Below are 27854 nucleotides of genomic sequence, written 5' to 3'. Positions count from 1 at the left end.
CACTGTGATGTGCTTCAGATGTTTGTTTTTCATGTTGACTTAAAGAAACCATATTGCTTTACCAAACTTTTCTACATCTGTCAGAACCGCCCTACACAATATTTTAATCCCCTTTGAGAGACTGTTTAACCGACAGTGAGTTATCAAAGATCGAGATGTTTGATCTCGGAGTGATCGCTACAGTTCCCACACAATAGTCTGAAACAGGATTGCCTCTGGGCCTGTAGTATGGAGTCTAGAGCCTGGATAATACATTTGGGTGATTGGATGAGTGAGAAAAAGAGGATGGATTCAGAGTGCCAATAGCACAAGAGCAATATAAGACATGGAGCAAATGAAGGCAGAGGTTTACTCCAAGAGCTTTGTTATTTCAGAAGTATGTTGCCATTAATATCTTTATGATATTGAGGCTATAGGGTCTGGTAAATTGCTTTGTGTACTGAAAATCTTTGGCTGCCAATGTTTAAGGATTTATTATAGGAAGGGTTCATTAGGTTCATGTTTAGGGGTGTACTAGTTCTCCAGAGAGATCTGTTTGGTTTTTGGGAGCTGTGCAATTATGGCTTTGACAACTTGAATCAGCAGTGTAAAGTAGGTGTCTCTGTTTGAGAAGAGTCTTGCAGCAGTGTTGTGAAAGACTTGAATTGTCTTGAACAGTAGTGTGTGTGCGCCTGTCTAGGTGTGTGTCTGTGTGTGCCTTCCAGAAGGTCTTCACAAATCCAGTTTCGAGGAGATGAACAACTTGAAAGTGTTTTGGATATCTGGGTTGATAAGGTATGATGAATATTTTGGCAGGAATCGTAGAACGAGAGCTCCAGTGTTGGCGAGGAGGAGGCAGAAATTCATTCGCATGCCATAAGTTCTAAATGTTCTTACAGTGATATTTCATTTGTATTCGTCTCGGAGTCTGGCATTTACCTTCAGCAGTAAAAGTTCCTCTTTAACATCTGCAGATATGCCTAATACATTTGCAAATCAGGCTGTGCTATAACTGACAGCTATCTAATACCAACTGTGTGATATGTTTCCTTACTTTTGGAATTCCCTTTTCTGTGGAGAGAATAGTGTGTGAAGCTTGTACAGCATTAACATCGGACGTGGTAAATATCCAGTGTTAACCAACAGAAACACAGATAGACGGGACATACCTTAAAGCTATGTCCTCGTCTCACCTATGTCAGCACCTTGTAAATAGATAAAAGATAGGACGTCAGAGGGAGCCCATGCATCTTTCAATGAAAAATTATTTATGATTCCACGCCTTTCATAGAAGGGAAGCCATTTCCTCTTCCATATGCATTTTCTGTGGAAGAGAAACACTTGCCTCATCCATAAATGGATGTCCTTGTCTGTCCCATAGAAGTGGAACTGCCATCAGTGCTTTGGGTAGAAGACATCACCTATTCAGAAGAAGAGCCATCGTTTCTTACAAGTTGAAGCAACGCAGGGTCTCTAGAAGGGGAGGCATGGCACGTTTCTGTGGCATCTCTGCCTGTACCATAGTTTCCGATTCAGCCTGTGCTCAAAACAATCCTGGCTGCAGGAATATTAATCCCTGTAAGCCACCTAAACCCTTTTCCTTTTTAGTGCTACTGTAGGATACTTTCCTGAATGCTCTCTCAGGTGACATGTTTGCCTGGTGTTTTAGTTTGGCAGTACTTTATTTATGCTTGGGGAGGGGGTCAGAGATTATGGTTCTGACTTAGTGCTTTGACCCTGCACCATGCAGTACAGGTACATAGTTACAACACCCTATCCAGCACCAAGACTTTGGTTTTATTTCTCGTGTGATTATGAGCAAAGTTTGGATGTGTTTTACCTATTGAAGATTGAACCAATAACATCACAGAGCAGTATATTTTCATTTTCTTAATGAGATGTCGCATATGTTTTTTAATCATATATTGGAATTGTTTTGTCGTTGCAGGAAAGTGACCGAGCTTTTGAAGAGTTTCTGTGATAGCAAAAGAATGACCACAGACAAGGTGAGAGGCATGGCTACTCACACTGTTCACAGATACCCACAGCATGTGCATTCCACGAGTGCTAGCAGTATCTACATTTTGTGTGTGTCTTATGTGATTGCAGTCCATTTGTGTTTATCTTTGGCCTCTTAAGTCTGAATTCCTTGTGCACCCGCTATACGTATTTCATTTGAATCCTGTATTTGCATTTTGTGGACGTCCTATGCCTGTAATTCCATGCTCTGCTTCCTCTTTTGTATTATTTGTGTGTGACTATTTAGTATGCATTCCATATTCACCCTCTTTTTGATTTTCTATGGCATTGTCTGTATTTGCATTCTTCCGTTTTTTGTGTTTGTATTTCATGTATGCTGTATGTGTTTGCGTTTAATGTGTTTTTTGTGTCGTCTTTTGTGTTCCCTCAGTATGCAGCTCTTATATGCTTTTGTGTTTCCATTGTTTTCTCTCTATGCCTTCCTACCGTGCAAGCCATTTGTGTTTGCATTTTTAATTTCTTGTTTGTTTATTTTTAGTATGCCTTATGTGCTAGTCTGTGTTAAAATTCCAAGGACACCCAATGCCTTTGCATACCATTGGAATAGACTGTCCTCATGATGCATCCTAGGTTTCCATTCTCTGCTATTTGCAATCAGTTCTCTTTTTTTGCATTGTGTGCATTTCTTTTTTTTTAATCTGGATGTATTCTCTGTTTGTGTATACTGTGTGCCCTTCGGTGTGTTGGCATTCCACGTGCAACATCTATATAAGCATCCAGCCTTTTTTCAAATTCCATGTGACCTCTTTTTCGTATTCCATGTTTGTTGTCTGTACCACTGCCATTTTCTAATTTACCTAGCTCTCGAACAGACAAGAGGGGGAACAACCACGTGTGTTTGTGTTTTTGTTTGTTTTCATGACCAAACATCCTGAAAAGACTGATTTTCTTCTGGCCTACTATAGGTAGCCTGAAATTAAATTGTCACCACAAGTTGTAGTAATCATCTGTAGACTGCGTATTCAAGTTACAGAGAATAGAACTTCTCATCCACCATACAGCATCAGGTGTCTTCAGACTCAGTCTCCCATCTCCAGTTAGTCACTCATAACTGAACATTTTATATGATAGATCACCTCCTAACACACCGTGTACATGACATGTCAGATGCTCCACACCTCCCTCCCAATATATTAAAGCAAAACATATGAGTGAAAGTGTGATATTGTAAAAACATAACATCACAATTATTAAAGAAATGCCCTAAAACATCACTCATGACTCTGACAACATTCTGTATGAGACATCATCATCTAGCACACCGTGAGCATGACATGTAAGATACTACACAACTGCCTGTTGCCACAGCATAAAAGTAGGGCTCCCTCCTGGGTCAAGCAGTTAAAGATGTCTGGCTTATTTCTAGTCTCCTGTTAGGTATGTACATTCTCAGTAATGTTTTTAATGCTACTGCCTGAAACAGATATCTGAGCAGAGAGAGTCTCATAGGGATAAATAACCAAATTAAAGACTCTCTCCCTGACAGACCCACAACAGTTAACACTTGTGTCATCCAGGAAACATTATGGAGATTGGCTCTTTTAGAAAACAATTGTGTGAATAATTAATAAAATAAAACAGCATACTTCCTGGTACTGAATCCCAGGAAAAAAGAAAAACCCTTCAAAGTTCTTATCAATCCAAAATTAAAAAGAATAGCGCAAATACATAAATCAAAGAAAACAAGATTGGGATGACGAAATTGGGACTGGTGGAAATATGTTATAATAGTCCTTCAGCTCAGTTATGTTATCATGATTTGCGTAGTCAACATCCTGCCATTAGTAGGGCTGCCTTTGTTATACTAAGGCTGTTAGCGTGGCCTTACTTTGCCTACCGTGACTCCAGATAAAGTAGAGCTGAATGACAACCCCGCACAGCAGAGCAGAAAGCAGAGACGAAAGGAGTGAGCAAGACATGAGTGATAAAGAGTAATGGGTTATCAGAAGTACAGGACAAGAAGTGGAAAGGTGATGAGGGAAAATGAAAAAACACTGCAGATAAGAGGTAGGATGGGACAGATAGTGAAAAATTGGGAGGAGCTACCTGGAAAATTGGGGGAAGGAGGGGCAATTAAAGTGAATATTTTTTGGTGGGTTTCCCACAGAAAGAAAAGGGGGTTGGAAGTCTACTAAAAAGGATCTCCCTCCATAAAAACAAAATGCCTAGACCTATAATCCATTTTCCCAAAAATATTTATAATTGTAAGGGTGGTTCTAATCAATTCTACTGTATATTCATTCAATTTTAGTTGGCAGAACGTGTAGACATCTAATTTCCTCACTGAAAAAGAAACAGTGGGCAGAACAACTCTCATGCATCCAGCATAACGCATACAAATCATACAGTAGTATAATTGCGTCCACAGTACTCCCATGCAAACAATAATAAAAATATTAAATGCAAATACATTAGAAGTACTCTGCACACAAATCTAGCCTAGCTGAGTCATTCCATACATTTGGGTATCTACAAGCTCTGAAAATGATAATAAATAAAGGATAATAAACAACACACATTGCCTAGGATCTATGCAATTCTTGTCTGGATATTGCTCTGTGCACTACCTTCAGTTAAAAAAAAAAACAACATCCGATGGAACATGTTTCCTACTAGTTTATTTTTCTGAACCAACTAGCTTCTTTTGATGTTGCCATTTCTGGTGGTCAGTCCAATAAAACTGTAACACTAACATTTTCAGTTACCGTATTATTTTAACGTCTACTGTTGCTTGATCAGTTAAACCCCTATAAACACCGAAACAAGAGTGCATTTTTCAGTCATATATAGAAATAAACTAGTCTCAACTTAATTTTTTCACAGATCAAAAAATGTATGTAATAAATGTACTCCAGATGAGGAATTAAATACACTTTAAAACAGCTTGGTGTGTCAAAATAAAAATTGGAAAAAAGTCCCAAGAACTGGTAGTCTTAATCATGATGAATGATATCCAGTTGGGTTCCACAGGTTTGATTAGTCTGAAACAGTCTTCATGAGTCTCGCTTTCATCACCCAACCATTGCAGTACCTTCCTGAGGGGAGGCTTGAAATAGTACGGGTAGACAGAGAGAACAGACAGTTATTTAATTTCAGTTTGAAAGGAAAAGATGCAACATTGGCTGCTACTCTGGCATCAGGGAACTCACTAGTGATAACCTGGTTATAAGCATCTCAAACAGAACGAGGATTACAGGGAGATATTCTAAACAAAGATATTCTTTTTTGCCATTAATGTCCCTTGCAGTTATAAAGAGCTTTGAACGGTGCCTTTGATTAGGATTCCTTCATCTTGTGTTTAGTATGCCGTGGTACTTATTTCTTACTCGCATTACAACACCCCATTTCAAATACCAACATGGCATCTAGATGCAAAATAAGGTAGCCATACAAGAGCATTCTTCTCTGTTACTTTATCCTACTGCAGACAGATTTGCCACGATCAAGGCACTATTAACCTAAAGCAACCAAAAGATGGATAAAAGCAGGTATTGCACCAGTTGCAAAAATGGTGTCAACACATTACATTGATAAAGAGTGGCCTAAATCATATCTATGGAGCAGCACTTAAAACAGAGTAATGTTGACTATGCATCTGTTGTAGAGATCTGTGTGCAACCTGGTCACAGGTTCAGTTCCTGGAGGGGTCTACTCCACCTTTTATCATTCTTGTTTTAGCACCTTTAGAACTGTTTAGTTTGTTAACTACCTAGAGACCAAATAAATACTATAGTTTTGTCGTACATCTAGTAATTATTTTGTATTACATTTTTTTGCCGTCAAAACCCTGTCCAACTGATCTGTGCAGTTATGGACAAATGCCCCATTTATCAGACCTTTGAATTATAACTGCTATATACTTTTATAAATTTGGACGGGAACATTGTTAGTTGTTTTCCCCCTGAATTTTGACATGTGCTATATAAATGCAATTACAATGTTTGCAATAATAAACATTCTACCTCTAACTAAAAACATTTGCTTCTCTGACTTATAATCTGGAGGTCTTTTTGTTAAACTTTCAGCAATCTGTTTTGCTGCGTAAACAGTATATCCTGTACGCACTCCACTAGAGTAAAAAAGTATTGGTATTGCAAGTTCCAATATCTGTGATCTCAAGAAATTGAAAATTGAGGTAAACAAAATCTTACTTGATGAACATATCTATTTATTTAACTTTTCAATTGTTTCTTAGCATGACGTGTCAATAGGTGCACATTTTCTGTGTCCTTTCGTAGCTGTGCATTGCTGCCCATATTGCGTGCTTGTTTCCTTCGTGACATGTTTGGTCTCCGAATTTAGAATTTTGTAATAGCATCTGAGTGTTGTGACTATAACATCTCTTTTCTTGCTCCCAGGCCAACATTAAAGACCTGTCTCAGATCCTAAAGAAGATGCCCCAGTACCAGAAGGAGCTGAACAAGGTGAAATGTACTGTTGTGGCTAGTGAAATTAAACTCGGTTGCACATACATCTATTTGCAATGACTCTGATAGAAGTTACTACCCTCTAATAATTCATGATGGTTATTCAATGAAGAACTCCCCAAAGTATATGCCAGAATCAGAACAGTAGTATCTCCACAAATCTGTATTCTTGATCATCTAAAAGAATTTTATAGAAATAAGCTACTTACATCCGGTATTTCATTTAATTTATTGTACATCCAGGTAAGCTCAGGGTTGTGAGAGTGTATTTAGTGTCCTGCTTGCCAAGGGACATGTGCAAGCTGGGACAGCGAGATCAAAAAGTGCATGCTGCTGCGGATGATTTTGGATTTGTATTGGTTAGAAATGTAGCTACATTTCACATTAACATATATTTGTTTTGTGTGTACTGTTGTTGTGGCTGATAAGGGTTGAGGTTCATTTGCAGAGCTGTGCTACACCTAAAGGTTAGAGTAGTAGGTTCTTTGAATCCTGGTCTGAAGTTTTTTGACAGATCAGTTTGGAGTCTCAGAGAATAAAGCAGATCACCATTTGCAGATTTATGTAGGGCCTGATACTCCGAAATTAGGAACTGCTATCAGGCCAAGACTTCAACAGATCAGCATTTGGGTGCTCCAATTGAACTATGAGATATCGGTTCTGAAAGCACTGTGGGTGCTTCAGATGAGAACTGAGTGCCGCACTGAGAGTGCTACAGATGAGGACTGAGGTCATTTGGCAAAAACATTTATCTCTGAATAGTAATTGGGGATTCCATCCAGTCTGAAATGAGGTGCAGTGGAAGTGGGTTGTGATTATCCCGGTATTGAAAGAGGACCCTTCAGCTGTAGACATGCCTGCTGGTAGAGTGGCCCAGCAATTTAGAAGTGACCTCCCTAATTATCTCAAAACTAGAATGTGGGTCCTCCAGCTTATTGGTCTTTGGCTAGATGCCTTTTCTAATGGACACTAACCACTGATTCCTCACTTTAGAATATCCGCCAAGTGCCAGACTGGATCTGGGGATTTTTTTGAAGCAGTGCTCTTCCATTCTGCTAGGTGGTGTTCTGCTGCTCCATATTGGCTCCACATATCGCCCCGAAAGTGACGGCGTGAAGCTGCATATAAGTGCCACCTCTGTTCATTAACATTACTTCCTTTCTGCGCCTTCTGAAGTAGATCCGGAACTCCTCCCCCTAATTTGTCAGGTTTCCTGAGGATTACCCTGCTTTTCACATTGTGCTAGGAAGCTATGTCCTCATGAAAAATGACAGGACTCACACTGCCACAACTGCAGAAAGCAGATGATGGTCATGGATCCTCACGCGGTGTGTCTTGGGTGCATGGGCATGGGTCACTATTCTTAAGTCCTGCAATAAGTGCGCCTTCATGCACCTAAAACGATTTGAGATTGGGAGGTGAAGCTGTACGTCACTAAGCAGAACGAAGCTGCGTCCTTTGCGTAGATGCTACTCCAAGTCACAGGACCGGACTCCATCATGGGGCCACTCACGCAACCATTTACTTTAGTCCAAGTCTAAATGCAAGCATAAAAAGCTAAGAGAACTCAACCCCATTCCACCGAGTTGACTCCAAAATGGCACAATGTTCTCAAGATGTAAGTTGCATTATGTTGTGGTCACTGAACGATTCCACAGGTGGTCCCAACTCGCTTCAAGTACCCCAGGCGGTTGTCAACTCTGCAACAGTTCCAGCACTTCAAAGAGTCTCTTCTGCAAATATTCAGTACACTTCTATCTCCCTCTGTCAAGCCTTCAGGCCCTACAGAAGCACAAGGCCCTCCAGTCGAGTTTTTGCCAGCGGGTCCCTCCCTGGCCCCCTCTGTCTCTTTAGCACCCAATAAGGGATTCATACCAACTCTCATACAGCCTTCTCATACAGCCTTCTACTCCAGCTCTATGAGCCACTCTTCTTCAAGCCACCCCAACGGCTGCACCCATCTCACCGGTTCCGGAGGATGACCAGGTGCCAATGTCCATGTCAGACCCTGAACTGACATCAGCCTGAGCTCGTCCGATGTCTCCCTAAAAACGTTCAACAGTGCAACAAGTTGTCATGCAGTCTGACTCTAACCTTGTGCCTCTACTGTGTTACAGCTATCAGCAAAGGCTCCATTATCTTTCTGGCTCTGACCCTGATCTGCCAAAGCCGGGTGCAACCCAAGATGTTCATGGTGGAAGGTATGACTTGCTCCCTCTTCATTACACAGATGATGCCTTATACTATGATTTACAGAATGCCAGGATGCTCAACACCTCTCCTGAGACAGAGATGGTCTCGCCACATGCGCCACCAACTGCCTCATTCGCAGTGGTGATTTGGAGGACATCCAGGGTGGTAAAGTTACAGCTTCTCTCCGTTGAGACTAAAACAAATGTTTTGCCAAAACTTCTGCACCTGAGGCCAGCAACATCTGAGCACTTCCATCTGTTTAATGATACCTTCTCAGATATTCTGATGGATACATCGTTGAAACCAAGTTCTTGCCCACCTGTAAACGGACTGGTGGCCAGACGACATAGACGGGCAGCTAGATTTTCTCAACCATGTACCACGCTCTAGAGAGCCTTATTGTGCAGGCCTCAAAGAGTAAAGTGAGTTCCAATTCTTCAGATAGAGAATCTAAGATTGGCGCCATTGGCAAACATTTGTTTATTTCAGCCGTAATGTCATAGCTGTCCATAAATACAGTTTCTGTGTTTCCATTAACCCATGCCCTTTCATGTGGCCTAATTGGCCCAGATGATACATAATGGGCAACATTCAGCCATATGTCATCTGCTAAGGTTTGAGTATCTCAGATTGCCTTGGTAGGGTGATTGGTACTACTGTGGTCCATCAGCAACATGCCCTAGAAGAGGTCCACTGAGATTTCCAGCAATGTGCAGGCCAAACCTGATGGACATGCCGTTTGATGGACCTCCTTTTCGGTGAGAAGTTGGACTCCACTTTGGATCGCTTTAAAGACCGTAGAATGAAGGCACATCCTTAGGGCTGTTGACCTCTGTCAAATAATTCTTGAAGCCCTGTCAAAAATATAGCGGCTACGCCAGAGGGCTGACCTATAGACAAAGGCAGCCCCCCCAACTACTGATGCAACAGATAGCCCAGTCCTTTCGCCTGTGGATGTGGGTCTGGCAGGCAAGGTGCAGGACAGCAGTAGCACCAGTCTTCCACAGGTTCTTACCCTGCTACAACAGTCAAAAACCCTCTTTAGTTTTCCTTCAGTGGTTTATGCCCACAAAGTGGGAGGTGGGATCCAGCACCTCCTTCCGGGTTGGCAATCCATCATATATGACAGATGGGTCTTGCAAATTATTAGAAAAGGTTGCACCCTACCTTTTCTTTCCTTCCCAACCAATATCCCTCCAACAACAGAATGGACTTTAGAAGAGTATCTCTCCATTCTGCTACAGAGATATGCTGGGAGTTGCTGTATTTCCGTACCTCGGTGACTGGCTGCCAGTCTTGGACCACCTCTGGAGGATGGCGGATGTTTGACATTGTTGGGTTTTACCATAAATGACCCAAAGTCCGATAAGATTCCCTTTCAGGGGCTTCCATTTACTGGGACAATCCTGGATATAGTGGAGTTCAGAGTTTTCCCCTTCAGCAACGAATCCAGGGCATTTCAGCAATAATCCTGATTTTTGCAGCGTGAATCTTTCTGGATTCACTATGCTGTGCATTATTCCGCGATCTTGTGGTTGGGTCCGGATTCGTAGTCTTTTCTTTGTTTTTTTTTTTTTTTTTTTTTGTAGCCCAGGTGGGCGTCGACGTCCACCATTTGGTGCACCTCCCGTGACGTCGTCGTGCTTCCTGCGGAAGTCCCACCTTTGGGGCGCCATCTTCAGATTCTTTTTTCCGCCGTTGGGTCTGGATCGTCATCGGGAAGCTCCAGAAATTCACTCGGAGGAAGAAGGAAGAAAAGCGAGTTTCATCGATAGAATCAAGAGAAGACATCAGGAATAGAACAGATTTCATCAGGAGCGCGAAGAAAGAGGACCAGCGAACCTTTTTTCTTCGACAACCTTGGAGAATGCACGCTCAGAGACCCTGAGCGAAATGGACAAGACGCCATTCAAGTTCTGCCCAAACTGCCACCACAAGTTCGCGCAGAAAGACCAGCATCCGGTCTGCAACCTCTGCCTACCGGTGGATCACCGGAGTATCGACTGCAACGCCTGCTCAGCCTTCGCGCCGAAGACACTCAGAGTGAGAGAGAGGCAGAGAAGAGCCAACGCCAACATGGATGGCAAAGGGAAACCCCCGACACTCTACGAGCTGGGCCTCGACACGGACGACGAGGACAACGTCGCCGAGACAGCCGAAAACTTCACGGTCGTAGAGACCGACAAGAAAAAAGAAGACGAGGTAAGAGAATCGTCGAGCGCAAATCAAAAGACACCTCGAAAACACGAGGGTGACTCGAGAAAAACTGAGTCAAGGTCCACGAAGGGAACCCCGGCGCCGAAAACTTCGACGTCCAAAGGGGGAACTTCGGACAAAAGGCCCAGCGGATCCTTACAAAAGGACTCCCTGGGGCAGAAAGACGCCGAAAGGCAAGGGTCGTCGAAATCGTCCCATGAAACTGGCCGATCGACGCAGAAAGAACGTTCGACGTCGACGCAAGTTTCATCGAAGAGACCCGCGGTCGACGCCGAAAGCATCTCCGAAATGGAGAAAAAGAAGAGGCGGCTCGAGGCCGAAATGGAGAACATCCTTCAAAGGAAGAAGGAGTTCGACGCCAGGATGAAGGAATTCAAGATTCCAACGGTTTCATCGGCGGACGTCGTCGAGGTCGAAGGCGAGTTCGACGCCGAAGGGCTGACAAGGGATCTCGAGGAAGAAGAGGAGCCCTATTATGAGGAAGAAGCCGAGGAAGAAGACCAACAGTCGTTCTACGAATCGGCGGCATCTACCAGCAACGACGTCGAATGGCACGATCTCGACACCGAAAACCCGGAGGAGGCCGTGGACACGTACCCCTCGAGGCCTTCGCCACCCGACGACATCGGGGTATACAATATGGTGGTGAAGAGCGCAGCAATGGCCTTCGGCGTCAAACTCGACGAGGAGAGGCCGAAAGCCGATTTTCTCGTCGAAACACTGCTCCCCATCCAGACTAGGAGTCAGTTCCTCCCCATGCTACAAAGCGTGATGAACCAGGGGAGAGAAGCCTTCAAGGAGCCTGCCACCTGCCGGTCGATCACGCCCAGGACAGAGAAGAAATATAAGCACTCCTCCCTGGACCCACCTTACATCAAGGGTAGCGTCACCGCAGACTCCATCATAGCCTCCACGGCCAGGAGAAGGGCCAACGTTCCAGCAACTTCGGGCCCACCTCCGGATAAGGAGAGCAGGAGGATCGACCTCACAGGCAGAAAGGTCGAGAGGAACGCCGCAATGCACTGGCGCATGGCGAACTCGAATGCACTCCTCAATAGACACCAATACCAACACTGGGATGAGATGGGGGAGCTAGTAAAGCACCTCCCCGAAGAATACCGCCAGAGAGCCTCTCACCTGGTGGATGAAGGCAAGAACATCGCCAACTCCTGTATAAAGACGGCGTTGGATGGGGCAGAGACTTCAGCAAGACTCATGGCCATAGGGGTCACAGAGAGGAGGCATGCATGGCTAAGAATCTCGGGATTCAAACCGGAAGTGCAGAACAACATCCTTGGCACCCCCTTCAACGGAGAGACACTGTTCGGAGCAACGGTGGACGAAAAGCTCACCCAGCTCAAGAAGGAAAACGAGACAGCGAGGTCCATGGGGGCCCTACAGCTGAGGGGAATGAGACGAGGAAATCCCTCGAGGAGACCCTACGGTAGGGGTGGAAGCCAACAGGGGACGTCGCACCAGGCGTTCCAGCAAGGTCAGCAGGGCGAAGGTCACGGACAAAGTCAGCAGAAGCAAAACTGGCAATATCAACCTCGGGGCCAGTCCTTTCGCGGGAGAGGGAACGGACGTGGCCAAAGGAGGAGAGGGGGCGATCAGCCCTCCTCGAAGTGACTCAGCACGCAAGAAGACGCCTACCCTCGTAAGGTCCCCAAGGGTGAGGCGCAAAAAAGTGTCATCAGGGGGAAGAGAAGATTCAAGAGCCTACGAGCATACGTCACCAGTAGGCGGAAGGCTGAGGTTCTACCTTCAGGAGTGGCAGCGTATAACCACAGACAAGTGGATACGGAACATCGTGCAGTACGGATACTGCGTAGACTTGGAGAAAAGACCTCCAAACAGGAAGCCGAAGGGAAGGCAGAGATCGGCCCAAGAACTGGCAATACTCAGAGAAGAAACGCGGAAACTCCTACAAAAGGGAGCCATAGAGACGGTGCCGTTCAGGGAACGCAACAAAGGGGTCTACTCAAACTACTTCGTGGTGCCGAAGGTAGACGGAGACCTCAGACCCATACTGGACCTCCGTTACCTAAACAAGTTCATCAGAACGCAAAGGTTCAAAATGACTTCACTGCAGGAGGTACTGCCACAGATAAGAGAAGGGGACTTCATGGTCACCGTGGACCTCAAGGATGCCTACCTTCACATCCCAATAAACAGAAGGCACAAGGGCCTTCTAAGATTCAACATCGAACAGGAACACTACCAGTTCACAACCCTGGCCTTCGGATTAAAATCTGCGCCAAGGGTCTTTACGAAATGCCTGTCGGCGGTAGCGGCACACCTACGAAAGCAGGGAATACACGTATACCCCTACTTGGACGACTGGCTGGTCAAGGCAAACTCACGCGAGAAGTGCGAGAGGCACGCAAAACGCGTAACAGACACCCTCACAAATCTGGGATTTTCCATCCACTGGGGAAAATCATCGCTGGAACCGGAACAGGTAAAGATTTTCCTGGGGGCAAAGATCAACTCCCTCAACAGTACAGTAGTGCCCAGCGACAGGAGGACAGATGCTCTACTGAAGGAGACGCAGCTCTACCAGAAGGGGCGAGCTCTGACAGTGAGGGCGGTGAGCAAGATGATGGGGATGATGGCGTCCTGTATCCAGCTGGTGCCGAATGTACGCCTGCACATGAGACCATTCCAGGAATGGCTGCAACAGCAATGGTCACAAGCAAACGGAAGTTGGGAGGATCTAGTGGTTGTTACGCACGCAGTGCAGGAGGAGATAACTTGGTGGAACAGAGACAACATAACAACGGGGAGAAGCCTGACACCACCAAGCCCAACAATGACCATTACCACGGACGCATCGCAGAAGGGATGGGGAGCGCACATGGACAACCTCAGAGTGAGGGGTCTATGGGCTCCAGCAGACGCGGTCCGCCACATCAACTACCTCGAGTTGAAAACGATACTGTTAGCCCTGAAGGCATTCCAGAGGCACCTGTTCGGCCAGAGGGTGTTGGTACAGACAGACAACACCACGGCGATGTTCTACATCAACAAACAAGGGGGGACACAGTCGTTTCCCCTCTCATCCCTAGCTCAGGAGATTTGGAGATGGGCCATACCTCTCAAAATAGATCTACTGGCAATTCACCTACCAGGGAAGGACAATGTGGAGGCAGACTGGCTAAGCAGACAGACCTCAGCATCACACGAGTGGGAGCTCAATGGCCAGGAAACGGAGAAAATCTTCCAGAGATGGGGGACTCCCACAATAGACCTATTTGCAACACGCCACAATGCAAAATGCCGAAGCTTCGCGTCCAGGCAACCAGATCAGCAATCCAAGGGAAATGCCCTATGGATAAGCTGGTGGAGGACATTTGCCTACGCCTTTCCACCGATACCCCTGTTGCACAGAGTGCTCGACAAGTGCAGAACCAGTAACATGACTCTGATCCTGGTGGCTCCACAGTGGGCGAGGCAGACATGGTTCTCACAGATTCAAGAAATGGCGCAAGGCAAACCGTACAGGTTCGAGAGGAGAAAAGACCTGCTCTCAATGCAAAACGGGGAGGTCCTGCACCCAGAGCCAGAGACACTCAACCTAGCAGCATGGCTCCTGAAGACCTAGAGTTCGCACACCTAAGGTTACCTCAGAGCACTATGCGAGTGCTACGGGAGGCAAGGAAACCTACTACAAGAAAGTGCTACAGCGCAAAGTGGAAGAGATTCACGGTGTGGTGCAGGAAAAAGGGCCTGCAAAACAGAATGACAAGAGACTCAACTGTGCTGAGGTACCTCACACACCTTCTAAAGAGTAACCTCTGCTCGAGCTCCCTAAGGGTACACCTAGCAGCGATCGTTGCCTACACCAGAGGTGAGAAGGGTGGAAGCTTCTTCACCTCGCAGGTGGTGAAGAGATTCATGGAGGGAGCCAAAAGAATGGCACCCCCGAAAAGGTTGCCGCCGCCGGCATGGAATTTAAACGTGGTTCTAACGGAGCTCATGAAGGCGCCGTTTGAACCCATTCACAAGGCCACTCTACAAATGTTGACGATGAAAACTGCCTTTCTAGTGGCCATAACCTCACTACGCAGGGTGAGCGAGCTTCAAGCACTAACGCTGCAGGAGCCCTACATTCAAATTCACAAAGACAGGGTAGTCCTGAGGACGGACCCACACTTCATGCCCAAGGTAGTGTCGGCGTTCCACATGAATCAGAGTATCCAGATACCGAGTTTCTTCCAAAACCCGACTACAAACGCAGAAAAGGCCCTGCACACCCTCGATGCCAGGAGAGCGGTGATGCACTACATTGAAAGAACCAAGGAACTCAGGAAGTCGAAGCAGCTGTTTGTGTCCTTTGCTACTAGCTTCATGGGTAGACCAGTCACCAAGGGCACCATCGCTAGGTGGATTGCCCTCACTATTCAATTCTGTCACAAACAGGCTGGACAGGAGCTAACGGAGGGGCCCCAAGCTCACTCCACAAGGAAGAAGGGGGCCACAGTTGCCTTCCTGGCAAACACGCCCATCCAAGACATTTGTCTCGCAGCAACTTGGGCATCTGTGCACACGTTCACAAAGCACTACTGCGTGGACATTCAAATGAATAAGGAAGCACAGGTCGGACAGAAGGTGCTACAACACATTTTCAACGACCAGCGATCATCTTCCACCCAGCCACCACAAAAATAGGAAAACCGCTACAAAATCTATGCACAGCATAGTGAATCCAGAAAGATTCACGCTGCAAAACGAAAAGTTTCTTACCTGTCGGTGTAGTTTTGCAGCTTGAAGATCTTTCTGGATTCACTAGCGAACCCACCCACCTCCGCCAGGAAGATGAGGCTGGAGGAAGAGGGGGTGAAATGGATAGGATCAAAGAAGTGGAAACGTACAGAAATATGGACAAAAGGATTAATCAATCGCCTAGGGTTAAAAAAAAAAAAAAAAAAAGGGAAAAAAAGAACCCGAAGATGGCGCCCCAAAGGTGGGACTTCCGCAGGAAGCACGACGACGTCACGGGAGGTGCACCAAATGGTGGACGTCGACGCCCACCTGGGCTACAAAAAAAAAAAAAACAAAACAAAGAAAAGACTACGAATCCGGACCCAACCACAAGATCGCGGAATAATGCACAGCATAGTGAATCCAGAAAGATCTTCAAGCTGCAAAACTACACCGACAGGTAAGAAACTTTTCGATTTCAGACGTGCGCCTGGATCCAGTAGAGGGTGGCTCTGAGGCTTTTTGGCCTCCTTGTCTTGTGCATCTCCTTGTCAGCCACTGCAAGAGGCACATGCTTGCCCCACAGTGAAACTTGGAAGGCCCAATGGGCTCAGCGGCATGGCTGCCTTTCCGACACCATTCTGAGCTCAGGGGAAGCAGCTCAAGATCTGCAGTGGTGGTTCAGTGACCACAGCGTGTCCCGCAGCAGGTCGCTCTACCTTAACCAAAGGAGCTAACAGTGGTGACAGACACATCACTGCTGGGTTGGAGGCGGGGCGTAGAGTCACCTAGGGGAAGTGGAAATCAGAGAACTCTGGCCTCAAGTGGCCTGCTAGCTACACATCAGTCTCTAAGAGATGTGAGAGATTTGTCTGGCCCTGAATGCCTTTCTGCCATCTATCAAGTTCTCACAGACCACTGACGTGTGGTACTTCAACAAGCAGGGCGGAGTGTGGTCTTGGGTCCTGAGCCAGAAGTCTATTTGCCTGCCAAGGTGACTAAAGTTCCAGGGTGTCTTTCTGGTGGCCAACCATCAAGCAGGGTCCCTGAACGCCAGAGCAGGTGAACTGAGCAGGCGTTGTCTGCTAGATAACAATTGGAATTTCCATCCCGAGGTCATGAAGGGCATATTCCTCCAGTCTGAGTAACCATAGCTAGATCTTTTTGCCACTGTTGAGAATACGCAGTGTCACAATTTTGCAAGTAGGAGTTTCCACAAGAGGAGACTCCTGTATGCCCTCATGCCCAGAGCTCTAAGATCAAGAATGACCGGAACTAAGTCATCCTGGTGGCCCAGATTGGGCCAGGAGCATGTGGTACCCAGCACTTCTGAACGTGAGCATCTGTCCTCTGATCAGACTGACATTTCAGGAGGTCATCCTGTCTAAGCAACAGGGTCCGTCACCTGAATTAACGCAACTTAGACATCCATGCGTGGAGACTGAGTGGCAGCAATTGACTGCATTTGATTTGCCAACTAAGGTGGTGTATGTCATTCGCGAGGCTCCACTAAATCAAATTTTTTTGCAAGGGGCTTGGACACCTTTGAGAACTGGTGCTTTGCCTAGAATAGAGACCTTTCAGGCAAAGCTGTCAGATGTCCTTTTATTAGGTCGATCCTGGGCAGCGCATGCGCTGCTCTGCGAGGCATGCTGTATTCATGTATGGACTTGAAGCTCTGCCCATTTTCCACCCATCTTTTCAATTGGCTCCTGTTACCGTTCTTTCTAAAAGGTTCCTTTTGATTCATGAATAATTGGGATGAGTATTTTAATGTTTTAATTATATGTTGTTTTGATGATGATCCATGAATAGGCCTAGTCCCTTCTTAGTACCGCCTTGTCTGCATTTGTAACTGCCCGTGAGGACTGGACTTTTTACTTTTGTTAGTGTCTTTTTTAACTTCAGTCTGTGAGCACTATTTTCTTTAATGTCTTTACTCTAGCTGCTGCTGCAGGCACGACTGGCTCTGCCTAACCCACCCCGTTTCCCTGACAGCACATTGCCCGATCATGGACACTGCTTTGTTTTTAAAAAAGACTCCCTGCACATCACAGCACTTCTGCACGTGCTATGCTGCTTAACAAATGCTTTTTTTAAATATAAAAGCACCGCATACCGCATGGTCACTTTAATGGCGGCCGCACACCTTCCTTTGGATGAGCCGCGTGTAAAGAAATGGGCGTGGTTGACATTAAAGAGAAAGCGCTGCATGGGGCGCTTTTACATTAAAAACCCCATTTTGTTTATCAACTTAAAAAGCAAGCTTTTTTTTGTAAAAGTGCCCCATATCGCGCTTTCACTTTAATGGCGCCTAAGGCGCTTTTACGAACAAGCATCTGCACTGCAATAGGTCTCGCATTTGCGAGAGTTAAATCTATTGGCATTGTAAATGACAATGCCTTCTATTTATGTTTTAAAAGCTAACACACAAATAAAAGGCATTGTCATTTACAATGCCAATAGTTCAAACTCTCGCAAATGCTGGATCTATTGCATTGCAAATGCCTGTTTGTTTTGTTGTTGGCCCATACCCTGCGGTGGGCACTGTAAAAGGTTTTTTTGTCAGCCCTTTTTGCCTTTCTGTGTTTTCCGGACCAACCGTTCCTGTTCAAATCACCTGTTGTGATGAGATTTATCAAAGGTTTTACACACGTTATCTTCCATTCTGTAGGTGATGTCACTGTAGGACCTTAACTTGGTCTTGACATTCCTTATGCTTATCCTGTTTGAGCCAATGCATAGCTGCTCGCTGTCTCTCTGGACCTTGAAGACTGTGTCTTCCTGACTGCAATTACAACTCTTTGTGCAAGAGACTTCAGATGCTCTCAGTGCAACAACCCTACATGACCTTTCTCCCAGACAGGCTGATGCTGAGGAGCCCGGCTTCTTTTTCATAGTCTTTACTCCTTTTCACATTGGGCAACCCATCACTCTACCAATGTCCTTTGCTCCCCTCTCAGCCCTCGAAAGCTTTTACATAGATTATACCAATGATCATAGAGTGGACAATAAACATTTTATGGCGTTCTGTGGAGCACAAAAAAAGGAAAGTTATGCTGAACTGGGCCTTGTCAGGGTGGATAGCCTTCTGCAGTAAGATCTGCTACGCACTGGCCAAGAAGTAGCCCCTGGAAGGTCTGACAGCTCATTCAACCAGAGCCAAGGCTAATACCACTGTATTGGCAAGAGCGATGCCTGTCCTTTATATCTGCCAGGCTGCTATGTGGGCAGCGATACATACATTCACAATGGACTATTGATTTTAAACCAAGATTTGGTGGGAAAGACACTTTGCCTGCTTAGTTCTACAAGACTCTTTGATCTGAATGTAAATGTAAATGTAATTGAGCTTATATAGCGCACAGCTACCCGCTGTGGGTTTCCCGGCGCTTGCTTAGGGAACCCGTCCTGGTATTCCCCTGTGAGATAGCAGGGTATCCACAAGGTGAAAGTCAGGCATCCCGCTGCGAGGGGCCGTTGTTGAGATTAAGCAAGCTATTGCCCAGAGTCGCAGAGTGTGAACCCGTGAGTCGGGGAGGCACCGGGGCGAGAATTATCGAGTCCGTGGAATTTTTAGCCCAAGACCCGCCGAGGCGGGGAATTGAACCCTGGTCCAGGACCGATCTCAGCTTCCGGGTCTGCCGCCTCTAACCCCTGAGCCACACTTCTCCAATCCAGTCTACAGATCTTACACCTTTGGGAGGTACTGCTTTGGGATCCATTCTAAGGTGAGGAATCTACGGTTAGAAGTATCTGCCAGTAGAACAAGTTACTAACCTTCGGCAAGCCTCTTTCTGGTGGATACTCTTATCTAACCGCAGATTACTCATTGCCCCACCCTCACCTACTCGTTCTGTCAGTGGACTGTTTTTAACACCTAAAAAGATCCCAAGTTACTACTTAGCAGACCGTTAGAAACAACTATTGAAGCTTCCCCTCTAATGGTGTGGAAAAGCCAAGAAACGTACATCAGCAAGCAGGGGTGATGCTTTTCTACAGCTCTTGTCTGTCACTGTCGGGGTGGTGTTGAGCAAACATGAAACCATACAACACCGCCAAGCAGCTCATGGCAGCACTGCTGCAAAAAAAACTATGGGCAACTGGGAGATATTCCAAGTTGAGGAGTCTGCATTTGGAGTATCTACCAGAAAGAGAGTTTGCCACAGGTAAATACCTTGTTCTTTTCTCAAAGTGCTGGAACGTGGAGATCAGAAGTGCATTTTGTTCTAGATAATGAAGCAGGATTCTTGGATCCCCCTACTGTGGTCAGTTTGTAGGGCTCTGAGGATGCCTGTGAACTAGATTGAGTTTCCTCTAAGTCAGGATTAGAACATTTATGGTATTTTGGGTCTTATTACTGGAAAAGTGACTCTGTAGGTGTAGCATAACTGGAGTATTTCGTACTAGGCTTGAGGACATTTACCAGAGCTGGCTGCACACACATTGCCATCAAATGAGAATGCTGTTAATAATGGATTAAATGCATTGTCAGAGCTGGGTGCAGTCACAAAGCTCAAATACTATGAGCATTTCAGATATAGGTTGGATTCTCAGCAGATGGGATAGTTAGAAGCTTATCTCAGCTAGTGGAGTGTCTGGTGACAGTACTAACTTGACTTTACCAATCCTGTTGATGTTTGTGCTTCTGAAGCACCACAGTGTACTTTTAATAGTGACAGATTGCTTTTCTTCTATTCCTGCAGTACTCCACTCACTTGCACCTTGCAGAAGATTGCATGAAGCACTTCAAGGGGACAGTTGAGAAGCTGTGTGGGGTGGAGCAGGTATGTTTACTCCTTAAACCAAGGTAACTGATGACACTAGGAATAAAGCTGTAGCTATGAGAGAATGCAGTAACAGTTGGCAGATCGGTCTCCTGGGGTTATATTGATTTCACCCTTTGCTGCCATTAGCCGTTGTCCAATGATACCCCTGCACAATGTATCGGGGTTGATTGAGGATCTGCAGTCCAAGATTGAGAATGTATACGATGCTGTTTTAGCCTAAAGCTGGTTGTCATTTGTTTGTAAGCATTCCTTGTAAATACCTGTAAGTATGCTGCTAATAAATTGTTTTCACTCACTCGCTGCCCAGTCTTTCATGGCCAGTCCAGGTTGCTATTCAATTCTGAATCTGTAAATTAGCATGTTAATTTGGTCTTATTTGTGGTTGTTCATCTTCCTGAGTTTTTCTGCTTTTATCGTACTGTGTTTTTTGTGAGTTTGCCTGTTGAAAAAAATACTTCTCCCACGAAAGATTCCACAACATGTTTAAAAAATGGCGTAACTTTAAAACCTTTGTCTATCAAAATGAGTATCATTTAAAATTCTAGAATTTACCAGATCCCAGCCCCAGCATGCCATGCTCCCCAAGAGACTTCTCAGTTAATTTCCGTATGTCTTATGAAGCCCCTGGGGCACTTTAGTATTACAGAAGGGGCAGCAGACGCTTGTGCGGCTCCTACTGTAATACTGATAGAGCTGGCAGACATGTAGTGCCAGCGCTATCTGAAGAGGGAATCCCTTCATTTATATGGGATGTGACCCCATGCAAATGAGGGAATCTCTTTACCTCTGTGCCTTCTTATGGACATGACAGCAAAGGCAAAGAAGCTGTCAGGAGGCACACTGACAGTACATCATGAAAAGGTGGCACACTGTCCATGCGCCTCCTGGTTGCAGATCTGTGGTAGGGGCCAAGGGGGTCCTATGGACCCCGCAGACATCCCCTTGGAGGCGTGTGCAGTCAGTCACTGCACCCGCCTACAAGGGGCTCTGCTCTCTCTTCCCTCTTAAAAGTGCAGGCTGGTTGCTGCCTACACAGTGAAACATGGAGGGACTTGGAAGCACGAGTTTGAGGCTGCCCTGAGAGCCGGTCATTCAACGTAATAGGGCGCACCTTCCCTGTTTGCACTGTGGAACAAACAAGGAAAGTGTGCCCTATATGTAATAGGTCCCCTGTGGTCACTTGCTCCTGACTTTGACTATTGTTTGGTTATCCAAGGTATGTTTTTTCCTGATGTCCGGATGTTTCAGTCTTTTCCTATTTTATTCTTCTTGTTCACACTTTCCATCCACATCCTATTTTTTTCTCCAATTTCATGATGAGATGAAACACAAATGTCATCACTTACACTAAATCATCACTTGGACCATACTAGTTCCTCATGTGGGGCAGAGGTGTGGCTGACCATTTCTGAGACTCCTCTATTAAATCCATGTTTCTTCCTGTCATGACCAGCATTAAGAACAAATGCACACTGTTGGTCTGCACTCTTATCTAAGCACTTGCCACTCTCTGAGTCTTCCTTCTTATTCCCAGTGGTCCACCTGTCACCAACACCACTAATTGTAGTTTGTGAAAGTCTGTTGGTTCCCGTTTGAAGTTGGATGGATGACATTAACTAGTAGGTGATTTCCCCACAGGACCTGGCTATGGGGATGGACTCTGAAGGTGAGAAGATTAAGGACCCCATGAAGATCATTGTCCCCATCCTTTTGGATGTGAAAGTGAAGCCGTACAACAAGATCCGCATCATTCTGCTGTACATCTTCTTAAAGAACGGTACTGGTCCATCTCACTGTTACACAGCCATGGATAAAACAAGCATTAGGGGGCACGGTGGACAATGGTATGCCTTACCGAGCTATGGGGCAGAGGGATTAGCATGGCAGAATGAGCAAAGAAGTGCAATGAAATGCTAAAGTGTCTCCCAGGAAGACAAGATTATATAGGGCAAAGGTGATGAGGCAGAGCAGGCAGTCGAACGCCTCACCTACAGGAGAGCAGATAGTGAAACAGATGAGCCATTGTAGAGGGGGTGTATGGCTAATATGCTTTCAAACATCTCTGCTAATTAAATCCCAGTCAGTACCATACGTGTGAGAACATGCACTGTGATAGCTGCATATGTGTAAAAGAAAAAAAGGTACACCAATGAGAAGGAAGAAGTATGGACACGAGGGAGGAGTTCCCATAAAAATAACCTGAAGAGAAGTAGGGCACTCCCCTGTAGGACACCGTGTAAGATGGGTATCATGGAATCTGAAAACAGAACTCTAAAGAGAAAGATGGGGGGAAATGAAGTCAGCCGGACCATAGAGCCAATCCAGCCTTAATTCCTGGGTGATATCCCACCTTCATAGCTGTGTAGCCCACTGCCACTTTCTTTGTTTGTCTACCACACATCCCTGTCCAGCAGGAGATGACCAGAGGAAGGGCAGCAGCAATCCACAAAAAAGGTACTTGGAGGTATTTAGGGTTGATGGATGGAGGGAGGGAGCCAGTAAGGCTGCAATGGAAGCAGTGGAGGCAGTGTAATGTGTCACCTACAAAACAGGGGTGCACAGCAATAGATTATCGAGAAGGTGCATATAAACTTAAAAACCACATTGAAGCAGATGGGAAACATCATTCCCCATAGTGGAAGGAGGACAGTCAAACATTTGTTTAATCATGGGGACAGAGAAGCTGTAAATCAAATCTTGCCTCACATTGTGAGTTGAGGATTCAGAGATGCATCTATTCTAACCACAGGTGCATTGTGCCATTTTGCGACAGACACAATACAAGTTTTCAGGGTTATAACTGCCCAGTCACTTTGAAACCCTGAGAATTTGCAATGTGACAATAGATGGATTTGCATGAAGCAAGGGGAGTGATGAGGTTGTTATTGTCCTAATGTTGGCACTTGTTTCAATGGCTGCTGGTTTGCATAAAATAGATTTGACCTCCTGTTAAGCTACCAGTATCCCAGCATGATTTTGGTGTTGGAGTTTTTCCACCTGCAATGTGATTTGTATGTGGCTTCAGGCTGTACAATCCCTATATGTCTCACTTTTAGGACTGTCTGTGAATACGAAAATGTCTGGTGCGCCCTGCTTCATTCTCTGACTTCAGGTTATCTCTTGGTGTCATGCTTCTTCGCTGTCCCTTCAGAATGATAATGTCTGCTCAGCTGTGAATTTATTGTTACCATAACTCTTCTGGCACATCTCTTAGTTTTGGAACTTTTTCACTTTCAACCTTTAGCATGTATCACACATCTCCTTTTTTGCTTGTATTGGTGCAACCATGACAACGTGACTTCAAAGTGCAGCGATCTATAAAAATTGCATTGGGGTATATTGCAAGCAGCCATTGTTTTCCCTGTTTATTTTTTGAAAGGAGTTAAATGCTGGGAGTATTGAGACTAACTGGCACATGCATCAAAGCTTTTTGCGATCGCAAACGGTGCGATTCGCAAAAATCGTCCGTTTACGATCGCAAAACTAGCATTTGCGATGCATCAAGGGTCAAGGCCCACGCAATTTGAGAATTCGCAATTAATTGCGAGTTCTCAAATTGCGATTGCATTTAAGGAATCGCATTTTGCGATTCCTTCAATGCAATGCAAGAACCACTTTGAAGTAGCGATTAGCCTACTAGGGGGCGCAAATTACCATGAAGTTGAACTTCATGGTAATTTGCAAAAACTTTGAAAAATGCACTAAAGTGCATTTTTCAAAGTTGTAGGTTACACACACACATGTCCTTGGGACATGTGTGTGCGCAACATTTGTGCACAGATCAATTTCAGGGGTGCAACAGGGTGTCCTTTTGACAACCTTGCACCCTTGAAATTGCATGAGCAATTTGCGAGTACCAATTGGTACTCGCAAATTGCGCTTGCAATTTCCCATTCATTCCTATGTGTAGGAATTGCTATTTTTATAGCGATTCCTACAGGCATAGGATTTTGCAAGTCCTTATTTGCGAATCCTTAATATTCGCAATTAAGGACTCGCAAAATCCTAGCATGATGCATGTGCCCGCAAGATGTTTAGAAACTAACAAGTGCACGTTTTAAGAGACAATGTTGGGAACAAATGCTGATGCTAAAACATCCAGGTTTGCAGCATGTGCTACTGTAGATCACATACTGTGGAGACTCGTGCATCTGGTATTGGATGCTGGCATTTTAGTTGTTTTTCTTTGAAGAAGAGGTTTCTGTTTCTAGATGCCTCTTGACATCTCCCCTGAAAATCTCTGAGAACACCAAGGCATAGTCTCCAACGTAGATTGTGTTTTTTAGCCAATGGTGTTGGACCATCGCACTACACAAGCCTAGTAATCTAGGAAATCAACACTGAAGCACCAGGAAAAGATTTAATGCAAGTGATGCAAATGATTTTCAATCGCTTTGGAGCAGAGTCCGATCAAGATGCACTGGGCCAGATCATAAGAGAATGTCTCGTGTGGAGAAAGGGTATGGAGTAAACAACATTGAAAATTCTCCCCAACTGCAATAGTGCGTTCCTGTGGCTGGGCCAGCATCAGGTCAGTAACTTCTGTCCCCTCAGGGACAACAGTGAGTCAGCTTTTTTGGCTTGTAAAGCTTTTTAGTGCTAGGAGACCATACAGCACGGAAGAGGTAGACAATAGTTACATTATAAAATGCAGTGTGCAGGCTCTCCCAAGCCACTGTCCAGACGTGGCTGCAGCAAAGTCGAGACAACTTACTAATTGTAGTACGGGACCCAAGGGGAGCAGAATAGATGTCTTCTTACAACTCTGTTTTCCGAGACCTTTTTTTTTCTTCTCCATGGTGTTCGACTAAACCCATTCTGAGGACAAGGACCACACCTAGACTTTGACATGCACCACACACTCATGATTTTCCCTCTAGGGTTCTACTTTCAAATGAACCTCAGCTTCAGGACAATTAACTGCCCTGAGTGCCAATCTTTCATCCTAGGAATGCCTCCATAGAGGCCTCATCAGTCTATGCCAGCCACGGTTCCCGAGGCGCCCCAGCCCCATAAGGGATCCTCAACACTGGAAATTCTTTGAACCCCAAAGGTTGAAACTAGACGCCAAGGCATCCAGCCTCGTCCTAAGAGCATACACCGCCCACCTCAGAACTGAGATAGACTTCAAAGGTGACCCCGAAGCCGGTCTCAGGTTTGACCCGAGCAAATCACATACAGAAAAGAGGGCTTGCAAGCAACCTGACGTACGGCAGAGGAGACTCAATAATAGCTGTTCTCCCGCTACATTCTGGCACAACCACTTCAAACTGATCATCCGAAGGCAAAAAAGTGCTACTTCACATCCGAGGAGACAGTTTCTGAAGAGCTCAGGACTTATCCCATTCCAAAAAAGAAGCCTAGACAGCCCACATCACCATCTCCTTCATGGTCTCCAACCCTAACAGACTGTACATACAGGGTGATACCTACACCCTGTGATAGACCTGCCAGACCCATATCCTACCCAATTCCAACAGATGATGGAGACTACCCTTGGCAAGATGATTGGGGATCCCTTAAAAGATCCATCTTCGGTGCTGTAGGAAACTGGGTTTTTGTTGCAGTTTCCCCCCCCCCCCCCGACCCCCCACCAACCGCCCCCACACTTTTTTGTCAATTGATCCCCAAATGTCCAGGTCTTTAGCACCTCTGTAAGTCCATAGTAAGTGGTGCCCCTGGTACCTAGGGTATAGTTACTTCGGAGGGTCCCTAAGCACTGCAGCATATCTTGTGCCACTCTAAGGGACCCAGCACTGCGTGACAAATTGCTCTAACAAGCATTTACAATGCAACGGTCTCGGTATTGTTAAAGTTAGAGCTATTGGCATTGTAAATGGCAATGCCTTTTATTTATGTGTTGGTTTTTAAAACATAAATAAAAGGCATTGTCATTTACATTGCCAATAGGTTAAACTCTCGCAAGTGCGAGACCTATTGCATTGCAAATGCTTGTTATTCTTGTCTTAGAGAGGGGTTACCTTTGCAGTTCATTGGCCTGTTCCTATTGAAGAGGACCGAGACACATTGCACATGGTTTGTCTCTGTCTAGAGTGAGAGAGTGATTGAGTGAGCAAACAATGATAGACTGCAGAGTGGCACTGGGCTTGAGATTAATTCAAGCATTCCACTGATCACTTTATTCTTTTTGTTCTTGATACACAATGAGGCCTAATATGAGCTCTGTCAATGTTCTTCTCACCACCCACTTAATATCATAGGAATCCGACCTATTTAACTACCCTGTGCCAATGCAGACCCCTCCCCCCATTCCTAATCTTAGTTTCAGGACTGTTCCTCTCTGTTTTCCTTTCTCACCCAGACATACCCCTTCGTCTAGCCAGGCTGACCTGCACCGGTCCTCACTGCCCCCACCCCTCACAAATTGTCATAGAAATGAATAGGCATCGCCTGATATCAAAATGACACCCTTTTTAAGAACATTCATAACATTTTACTGAGAATGTAGCGAAATATCCTGAGCTGGGAATTTCGGTGTGCAGAAAGCGCTGCTACAAGTGCGCAAATGGAGGTGCCCTGTGTATATGTATTTTGAGGGACATGTCGGGAAGAGTATGCACCCGAGAAACCAAATGAACCGAGGCTGGCCACCCTCTGGGACAGGTCCCCAATCCTCGGTTCCAGCAGAACACACAGACCGCTTGTACTGGCGCTGGGAGCGCGGTGCCGGAGTAAAGAAAACACGCATTCTTGCAGGGCTGAGGCGACATGTAACAAAGGCTGCTTTTAACGCCGTCCCACGAGAGGAGCGGGGCAGGCAGTGAGCACAGTACATGTCAGATGTATGCAATACATATAGATACATCAAAGCAGGGTAGATACAGCCAAAGTTTGACACAACGATTTTTGTAGTCCGTATGCAATGTAGAGACGAGCATTAACTACAATATCAATTTGATAATATTATTTACTTATTATAAAGTGCCGAGTTATCAATTTTGTAAAGTTGAGCGATATTACCACTCACCAAGTCATTGATCACATTAGAAGAGTATCGATTTTATTTCCTACTGTTAAAAGAACGTAGAATACCACCACACAAAAAAACAAAATGGAATTAAACACGTTTGTTTCGTTCAGATTTTTGTTTTCAGACTCAGTTCTTTTTTTTTTTTTAAATACACGTCCTTTTTTATTCTTCGGGGCAGCAGTTTGTACAATGATGACATATGCCAGAGTGAAACAGCCACAATATAAAATTTTAAAATGTGAAAAATCCACATTACCCCATTTGCATCACAAACTATTAACAAAACGTGCCCGGTTGTTATATTGAGAAGAACAAAAGTGTTTCAAAAGTTGGACCGACCAGTTTAACTATTTCCATATCTCCTAAAAAAAGGGGATTATGGAGGAGATATCGAATTAACGCTTTAAATGCGCATATCAGCTCTGTGGAGTAAAAAAACACAATTCGCCTGTTTCCCACGGTGGGTTATAGGAGCGCGCCTTTCAACCATGGATGTGTGTTTGTTTTTGCAAG

The 27854-nt window shown here is 45.3% G+C and overlaps 1 protein-coding gene across 1 annotated transcript in view; it reads left to right on the top strand.

The window, feature by feature from the left end:
• Positions 1–27854, top strand: part of STXBP2 (syntaxin binding protein 2) — a 290447-nt gene that overhangs the window by 201391 nt on the left and 61202 nt on the right. Inside the window, exons 11-14 of the mRNA XM_085654395.1 lie at positions 1928–1985; positions 6378–6443; positions 20267–20347; positions 21989–22127. Coding sequence (XP_085510521.1) covers positions 1928–1985; positions 6378–6443; positions 20267–20347; positions 21989–22127 — 344 coding nt within the window. The remainder of the gene's footprint in view (positions 1–1927; positions 1986–6377; positions 6444–20266; positions 20348–21988; positions 22128–27854) is intronic.

Source organism: Triturus cristatus, chromosome 4_1 (assembly GCF_964204655.1).
Source record: "Triturus cristatus chromosome 4_1, aTriCri1.1, whole genome shotgun sequence".
NCBI lineage: Eukaryota > Metazoa > Chordata > Amphibia > Caudata > Salamandridae > Triturus > Triturus cristatus.
The sequence above is the reverse complement of the archived record's forward strand: the minus strand, read 5'-3'. Positions and strand labels throughout refer to the sequence as shown.